General features: G+C 37.0%; 1 protein-coding gene across 1 annotated transcript; it reads right to left on the bottom strand.

Moving 5' to 3' along the window:
* Positions 1-3,475: 3,475 nt before the first annotated feature.
* On the bottom strand, positions 3,476-8,322 carry LOC112517107 (protein-tyrosine-phosphatase IBR5). The gene is made up of 5 exons (XM_025124428.1): positions 7,905-8,322; positions 6,470-6,569; positions 4,623-4,680; positions 4,189-4,295; positions 3,476-4,015 (listed from the first exon to the last, which is right to left on the bottom strand). The coding sequence occupies exons 1-5, from the start codon at positions 8,139-8,141 to the stop codon at positions 3,693-3,695; spliced, it is 825 nt and encodes a 274-aa protein (XP_024980196.1). The 5' UTR covers positions 8,142-8,322; the 3' UTR covers positions 3,476-3,692.
* Between the last annotated feature and the right edge of the window lie 1,282 nt (positions 8,323-9,604).

Below are 9,604 nucleotides of genomic sequence, written 5' to 3'. Positions count from 1 at the left end.
ATTATATTTCTTAAGAATATATTAGAGGATTTGGAAAATATCACGTCAAATAGATACGTAAAACGGATTTTTTTTTGGAGATCTTTTCTGGAATATTTTTTGTTGGATGTTATAGATTATCTCTTTATGAACGTGTAGGCGAAAACCTCATAGAAAACGGAGGTCCGAGCGAAAAGTTATGAATAATTTAAGTGTTGATGGTCAAAATGGGTACCTAGCCGGGCCAGCCCGGCCCAACTTGAGTTTTAGCATTATAAATTGGATTTTTGGCTCATTTTTCTTGTCATTTAAGTCCAGAACTCACACACACACACTAGAGGTGCGATTTTCACACACATAGACTTGATTCAACTCAAATCAAAGAAGAACTATAAGATCTTTGAAGGATTTGATCATCAAGTAAGGTATAATCCATTCTTTRCACTTGTTCTTGGTTGACATTCTTGTTATATGGATTGCATGTTGAGATAGAGTTATGGTTTCATATGGGTTTGATCTTAAGTGTATAAAATGAGTGCATTTTAGTGTTTTTGGCTTGAAATGATCATTAGATTCAAAAGATTATCAAGATTTAAGCAAGTTCATCATATGAACTTTGACTTGATCAAGTCAATGATTTGGGAGAGAATATGAATGATAAAACAAAGGTTGGATTTTGGTTATTTATATCAAATAGGTTATATTAAGTTGAAATTCAGAAGTTGGAATAGTTTGGAATCGAAATGGTTTGAAAAAAATGTATAAAAATGAGAATTTCGATTTAAGAATGCATTAAAAGTGTGCAGACTTTGAAAAACTATATAAAATCGTAAAAAAATCCAAATGTGGTGAGGCCAATTTTCTTAGTTAGATAATTGAGTCTAGTTTATTTCTTATTTTATGATCAAGGCATGAATTCGAGTTTAAAATGGGCAAAACAGTTCTGCATGCAGCAGCTATACATAGAAATCTAAGTAAAATGTTCAAATAGGGTATGTGTATATCATGAGTTTCTTATATTGATTGCTTATGAGATTTTGTACATTTACTCCAGGAGGTAATTAAAACATATTTTGATACTTTGGAAGCAATCTAAGTGTGGTAGATTGGACTTGCTTTGTGAGCTCAATTCGGAGCTTTTCGGTATATAAGGTTTGCCTGGTGAGTTATATAGTTAATTGTTACATATTGATTTGAACATATATATTTTCATATGAATGTTTTTGGTGTTGAATGGAGTCACACGATCTTGATTTGTTCTTGATTCCGTCTCTTGAGTCGATTCCATATTACTATCTCGGTACATCGGTTTGCTTTCCGAATCCGGACTCGTTGTTTTGTTCCTTGAATTGTACGCCATAGTACGGGTACTACTTCGTGTGGCACGCCGGAAGTTTATGGTGAAGTCAAGATCCCGGGTTGGACGGGTGAGACTTTCTGCGATTGTGAATACTCATTGCTCGAAAAGGAGGAAGAGTAATGAGTAGGGAACCTTGGCACATACCCGGTAGAGGAAGGCAGGCAGTGCGAGGTTTCCCGTAATGTATGATTCTGTCTTGGACTTTGGCATGAGCCCGGGAGGTGAAGGACGGGGTGATGCATTGTCTTCGTTATGTATACCGATTCGATCATTTGGTTCTTGATATTTATTGGTATTCTAACGTTGCTGAATATATTTGGTTGTTGATCCTGTCTCCTTGTTGTATTGAGCATTAATGGTATGGTATACTATGGTGATTTGAATATGGAATCCTATGATCTTAGCATCCGGTACGTAATTGTTCACCCGGTTTCTTGTAAGTCTCGGTTTGCATCTGGATGATGTCTTGAACTCTTTTATTGATAAGAGTTTATTATGTATGTTTATAAACATTTGCGATATTGATATGTAATACTTAATTATTTAACTCACTAAGTGTTGGCTTACCATTTAAGTGGCAACCTCTCTCATGAAAGAAGACGGATAAAAAGAAAGAACCCGTTGTCTGACTCGAAGATTTATCGAGGAACTTGAAGATTTCGATCTTGCTTTTGGTAAATAGTAGCTTATTACCGTATCTCATAGTTGTAGTAAGTGTAGCTTATATATAGTCTTGTTCCGGTTATAAATATGTCCCGTATTCTTTTGCTACTTAATTCGGGTTGTAAGTAAAAATCCGTTATATCCGTTTTGGAATTATGTTTCGGGTGGTTTTATCACTAAAATAGAACGAATATTTCGATATTTTTCTAGAAAATTAATATCCCATAATTTGGGGTTAATTAATGTTATGCCCAGATCTGTGTGTTTCAAAGGGTTGGTCTATTTTCATCGCCTCTGGATCAATTCATCGCCTCTGGTCCATTTTCATCGCCTCTGGACCAATTTATCGCCTCTGGTCCATTTTCATCGCCTCTGGACCAATTCATCGCCTCTGGTCCATTTTCATCGCCTCCGGACCAATTCATCGCCTCTGGACCAATTCATCGCCTCTGGTCCATTTTCATTGTCTCTGGACCAATTCATCGCCTTTGGTCTTCTTCCAGACTTAGTCATTTCAGCAGCCTCTGGTCCATCCCCTGCCTCTGGACCAATTCATCGNCTGGTCCATCCCCTGCCTCTGGACCAATTCATCGTCTCTGGTCTTCTTCCAGACTTAGTCATTTCAGCAGCCTCTGGTCCATCGCCTGCCTCTGGACCAATTCATCGCCTCTGGACTTCTTCCAGACTTAGTCATTTCAGCAGCCTCTGGTCCATCGCCTGCCTCTGGACCAATTCATCGCCTCTGGTCTTCCTCCAGACTTAGTCGTTTCAGCAGCATCTTCAGATTTTCCATCTTTGGCCCCAATTGTTTTGATAAAACTTTTAGAATAATTAGGATCAATTTTTGGTCCTAACAATCAATAAATTATATTTTATTGGAGATTTTATATAATTGGTAATTTGGGGATTTTCTTGTGCGAGATGTTACACCAATCAAGTATACTTTTGTAACGTGTCTTGACCCCTTGTATCAATTGAGGTATCTCGGCGTGTCGCTACTGATCGACATTCAAGTATTTGTCAAACCGCACATAACCACAACATATTTTCCATTTTGTAACATCTTTTCAAGAAACGTGTAATCGAATCTCATATCGAACGAGTTATGTTTGGTCAAACTTGGGTCAACCTGACTTTGAGCGCAACCTCGAACTAGTGTCCAAGCTCGCTTACATTTGTGCGAGCTTGGGTTAGATCGCTTCTTTGGGCTGGAGTTGACCAGTCAAAGCAACCTTTTGCATAAGCTCGAGCTTGCATCACTTAAATTTGTGTGAGCTCATCAAACATCTGTCTTTTTTTTACCAAATGGTCTTTGTCCTAACGGTATCTGAGCCTTTTGCCTCCTAGGAGGTCAGAGGTTCAGACCTCACTAGTAGTGAGGAGGATGTGTGGATTTATTTGTTGCATTTGCTGTATATAAATTATTTTAGAACAGTAAAAATTATAGCAAAGAAAGAATGCAAAAATGAAATGTAGGCTTAAAAGCAGGGTAAACCCCTAATAAATTGTATGTTAGCCATCTAAGGCTGTGAGGTCTAACAAGCCAAAAGCTTTTCATCCACCATTTACATTCAGCTGACACCTTGGGTCATCATCAAACTCAACATATGATTCTTGGCTTTCTTAAAAGATTTGCATAAATAACCCAAATCCAAGAAACACAGAAAAAACAACAAAGATTTCAACTCATTCAAGATCCATCCATGGATACATCCGTAGCATTCGGATTCACAGAACTTGTCCCAGACGAGACGAGATTTTGCGGCGTGTTCTGAGTCTGAACAGCAGCTCCAAAAGTGAACTCATTTGGCGGAGGGATGTCTGCACGAGTGAAAATGGAGGCGGTTGCAGGGGTGTTGAAAGCCGGGAAGGGCGGAGGAACACTGGTTGGGTTTGTAAAGCCAAAGCTGAAGGGGGCGGCTCCACCAACCGGGACCGGCGGCAGAGCAACACCGCTGGCCTCCACAGCCACCTGAAGGTTCTGTGCATACTCTTGTAGTTGCTGCAAGACAGCTACATAAAGATTCATGATCAGAAACGAGCTACATTTATCATAAAACAACCACCATGTCCTAGCGGCAATGGGTGGAGATTCCACAATGTCGTTTCATCTCCTATTGATTCTACTTTACATGAATAATGAACATTTATCGATCTTGTTGATTTGATTTGGGGTAAATATATACCTGGATTTAAGTCGACAGACGGTCTGTATTCTTTCACCCATTGGTAACTCTGATCAAGAGTCCATCTTCTGCTTTTCATCAAGTATGCCATAACAACAGCCGGCGATCTGCCAAAAAATACGTACCAAGATGGTTTTCATGGATTATAATACAATTGATTTCATCACATTTCACTCGAACACCATAACATCTAAAAGCAGTTCCATCGAACTAAATCCTAATTTTCTTTTAAGCAATCAGCATTCCAACGCACTTTGTTTCTAAGCAACCAACGTACTACCAAAAATCCCAAAAAAGAAAGAAAAAGGGCGTCTATTTGGTTGCTTAGACACGTAGTCGAGGGGCAACTAAATTACATCTTGATCCATCATTTTTGTACGATCTTTAAATTGTAAAAAGCACCGAAACAAGTTCAATTTGCAGCAAGAGTTCACCTGTTTTTTCCTGACATGCAGTGAACAAGAACTCGAGCTTTATCCTTTTCACATTGCTCTGTAAAACAAGTTCCATACCAAATTTATAACGCTCCCAACAAGTGCATCAAATCATAGTGAAGAACCATATTATCATTACTAAAGTCCAAGATCATAGTCGTTATGGCGGGAGGTGGTTAAGACAGCCATCCTGTCTTATCCATTTTTGTCTGAATTTGGCTTTTATCTTATTCCTAGTCTATATCGTTGTACCATTCAAGATTCGATAAAAATAATATAAATGTGGAACCATATAAACATAATGTTCACTTTTTGCAACCCTGCGGTTATTATTTTGTGTCTATGATTATAGTTCTTAGAGGTCAACCCGAAAAAGAGCCATGCAACGGCTTCCTGTTCATAAACCCCTAAAGTACATATAAATACATAAAATTTAAGCATAATATATGTTAAAAGTATAAACCAAACCAAACCAAACCAAACCAAACGAACCACATTAAATCTCACAAGGGATAGGGTGGGAGGGTAGGATGACCTTACCTCTACCCCAAGGAATAGAGAGGCTATTTCTGCTATAATGTAATAAAAGTTAACACTTAAGACAAGCATAATAATTAATAACAATTTTACACACTGAAAGATAAGAAAAAGACATCGATCATGGTTAATAAGGTTTCCTTTGGAGTATTGGGCGACAAAGAAGGCTTAAGAGAGGAAGTAGAAAATTGCAAAAATGACACGCTTAGATGGACCTTGTTTGAGAGCATACGGTCGGGCGGTGCTAGTAGTTGTTGCACGCATCACGGATAAGTTGAGGAGGGGGGGGGGGGAAGAATGCGATAGTTTGGTCACATTCATAGGAGACAAAATGGCGGCTTAGGTGAGGAGGATAAAAATTGTGACGATCAAGGGGTGAGAAAAAGGGTAGACCAAGAAGGAAATGGGATGAGCAATTGAGGTTAGACATGACATTTTTAAGCATTTCCAAAGACATGACATCTGATAGGATAGGGTAGCAGACTATGTATGTTGTTGTTTGCTTATAACTCAATTTCTTGTTTCAAGTTCTTTTTCAAATCCACTCCTTTTTCTATTTCCTTGTTTTTCTTAGGAAAACTCTCTTTGATCTGTACACTTTTCACAAGTCGGGGGTCTTCATGGAAACAACCGCTCTACTCCTTGGGTAGAGGTCAGGTTTGTGTACACCCCCCAAAAAAAACCATTTGGTTGGTTTGCGTAACAAGTAGCACCTTTTTGATATCATTCTAAATGTTAACAAGGTTTTACGTAATTTATATATTTAGGTGTGCAAACCCCCCTGTATCTTGTTTAGCCTTACAAATATGATGGAACCCAAGATATGAAACTACTTACATATGCAATATATATTCTAAAATCCACAAACTTCCTTAAATAGCCTTTTCTCGACCCATCTTTAACCACGGATTTAGAAAAACATCATACACCTACATTAAAATCCAGTAGAAAGACAAGATGCAGGAGAGGCAAAACCGTTGAGAAATTGTTAAAAGTACGAAGAAGCCCGTTATTGTACCCTATTCAAATCTGAATTGGAATTTATCAGCATATACGTACTGGCAGAAGACTATGCAAATCCATGAAAATTATGTATCTGTCTCATCAAATAAATATTTATATTGCTTGTTAACTTCGTATATCATATATATATATATATATATATATATATATACATACTGAATAAAATTTCTACGTTTCTGTCTGTGCAATTTACTGTTGCATGCCGTGCTTACGTGCAAGACAATAAAGTCTCAATCATAATAAAACAAATTAATAAACATAAACTTGTAGCATTCTAATATACATACCGAGAAACTCAACTGCATCATTAAACGCTAGAGTTGGGCTATCTGGGAGGCAATGATAAGTAAACGAGTTTTTGTATAGATTCTGACAGGCTGGTACTGTCTGCATACGGATAAAATCACCACATGATTATTGCGGGCCGTTAACAGATAAGATTGCAAATCAGCAATAAAGGTTTCACCTCAAAATTGATCAACAATTTCAAGTTAATACACCAAAAGATGGAGTGTTTTCATCATACAATCATGAATAATTTGGAAATTAACATATGAAAGAAAACAAAATTAAGCACATCAAGTAGTAAGGAAGATCTTTAATCAAAAAGAAGGATATCAATGTCAGGATATAAAAGTGGGTTGTTCATAAAAAGCACCAATTTTTATTTAAACATCATTCTCAAGGTTTAGTTGATTGGACAACTTTAAAGATTGTCTATAATGTTCCAAAGCTATAGAGCTCTCCCCCTAGAAGCTTACCGAATAAGCCACTTTTTATATCATTAAGTCACTACCAAACAGTCGTGTATAACTGATCGAATAAGTTCCACGTCCCATTAAGCTCATTAAGCTATAACAAACAGGCCCTAAGTGTCTTAGATTGTAAGGGCCTTCCTACATCAAAATTCTACTCTTCTTTTCTAACAAAGAAGATTCTATCACAATGACTTCAAATTAAATACTCATACTTTGTGTAGAGAAGCTAAAGAGATGCACCAAAAAAAGCTATTTTGTGTAGTTGCCCCCAGTTTTCATTTTATTAAACTTTGCATACTTTCAATTGGAACACTGAATGAGGGTCCAGACATAGCATCAATAAGATATTAGCAAAATATAGAACTTACACAAAAAAGGGAGATCTTTTTGGCAAACTTTTGGCAAGATTGTGCTCACATTAACCAGACCTGAATTTAATTAATGCCAATAACTTAAAGCAAATGAATTAGAACTCTTAGCTCAAATCTTTACAGCAATGACCAACATGTAGACTTGAAATCTAAAACTAAATCCCCAAACTACCAACTTGATTGATGGATACATCTTCTAGAATCATGAATCAACTTAGATTAGGTATAGAGTTATAATCAAAATTAAGAGTACTAAAGATTGTGGCCATTGTCATTCCTTTGGATGAACGCTTCAATCATGGGTCTCCAGAAAGGCATTACAAGTTACATCCATGAGATTGAGGGCCAAAAATACAGTTAGATTCAAAAAAGTGCAAGAAGAACTTGTTGAAGATCAAGATTCAAGATGTAAAACCAATAAACAGAGGAGGGTGTATCCCCAATTGATCCAGAGAGTTTTGGGCAAGAACCCATCATCGAGAACAAACAATCCCACATTAAATTCATCTAAAAACTCAACAATCAACAAGAACATGATTCAAAGCGCGACCATACGAATGAAACAGAAATAGAAATGATAAAGTGAAACGCACATTAAGAACTCGAGAAATCCCAAGTGTTTTGAGCAGTTCTGAACGAGAAGCGTTGTCATAGCTACCAAGATACAGAAACCCCTGCAAGATTTCCGATGGAAAAGCGCTAACTTGAATCAAAGTTTTTTCAACTCCCACCGGCATACGATGACCACAAATCCCACAAACTTCACCCTCTTCGTATTTGTGGTAGTGCCCACAAATCCCACATGGGTTTTCTCTCTCCCTCTTCCTCATTCTTGATGATGATGATGATGATGATGATGGTGATGATCCCTCCCTCAAACGAAAAAAAGCTTTCGATGAAATTTATGAATCCCTCGATCAAAATCAATGAAAACCCAGATGAATATAAGTCCGATTTGAAGTGGGTATGCGGAAACACTGATGAATATTATATTATATTAACTTGGTAAGGTTTTCAGAGATGGGCTTGGGTAGCACGGACTAAAAGGCAGACGGAATTGAGGAAGATATTTCCTTTTTGGAATTTACGGCGATTTCCTAATCACATTTTGGGGTCTTATGTTTGTTTAATCTTGAAATTTGGGGTTGTTAATTAGGAAACCTCAAAGTCAAAAATGTAATCATCTTTTTGTAAAGTCGTGTCAAAATCAATTGTTGTTGATGAGCAAACCCTAGCCTCAACTCAAACCCCTCTTTCCTATTAAATCGGTGCTTGTTGGATTTAATTCAAAACACTCTGTTTTTTTTTCCTCCATCAAACCTAAAATATAGATAACCACAAGGATGATGTCTGATTGGTTTGAGTTTGACTCCAAAGATTAAAAGTACCTGAAGGCCTCCTATGTTATTGATCCCTTTAGGAATCCGACTTGAGTCTCCCTATTTTTATTTAAGGGGCCGTTTACAAACACTTCCATGGGTAAGTGCTTATCAGCAAAATTTAGAACTACCAATTACTTACGGGATAAGATTTTAATCCACCAAAATTGTATCGTATGTAACAATTAACCCGATAAGTGCTAACTGTAGTAAGAGTCGTCGTCGTCACTTATCGGGTAAGACTCTCAGTCTTTGCCTCCGCTCTTACAGGGTAAGATTCTTTGTCCTTGCCATATTGATTCGGTAAGGTAATATGACTTGATAAGCACTTACCCGCGTTGTAAACAAAAAATATACCCTAAAGAAACAACAAAATTGGTGTAGTTTTAGAAGTATGTGCCATGATGGACTTGACCATGGCACAAAAGCAAGTGCCAATTGAGATGGGTATATGACAATAGCCTTGGATTTGGATGTTTGGATACTTTCACTTTTAACTTCAATTTATCCATTCATTTGACCACTTTTTATGGTCCCTTTCCCTTTTTCTTTTTTCGGCTTTTTATGTGTACCGATGTCATGTTTATTACTGTACAACATATCGTATACGTTACCATAACATTAATGTCTGGTTTGTGAGGTCTTTTTCGTTTCGTGAATCGTGAATTACTTGCTGTATAATGGTATAAATAAAAAGCTGTGAGACGGTTAGAGGTCGGAAAATCGAGAAATAGTACAGTATTTATATGACATCCCAGAAAATGAAATATCTTTTTGTAACAAAAAAACGTGTGAAGGAAAATACGAGCATTGGGCATTTTGGTCATTTTGCAAAACTTAATCTTAAAATCTTGTTTTTTAGTATTTCATATTTTGTTTTTTCAAAGAAAAAGTTGTTCTAAGGAGTTTTGCAT

This window comes from Cynara cardunculus, assembly GCF_001531365.2.
Source record: "Cynara cardunculus var. scolymus isolate 2C chromosome LG 8, CcrdV1, whole genome shotgun sequence".
NCBI classification, from domain to species: domain Eukaryota; kingdom Viridiplantae; phylum Streptophyta; class Magnoliopsida; order Asterales; family Asteraceae; genus Cynara; species Cynara cardunculus.
The sequence above is the reverse complement of the archived record's forward strand: the minus strand, read 5'-3'. Positions and strand labels throughout refer to the sequence as shown.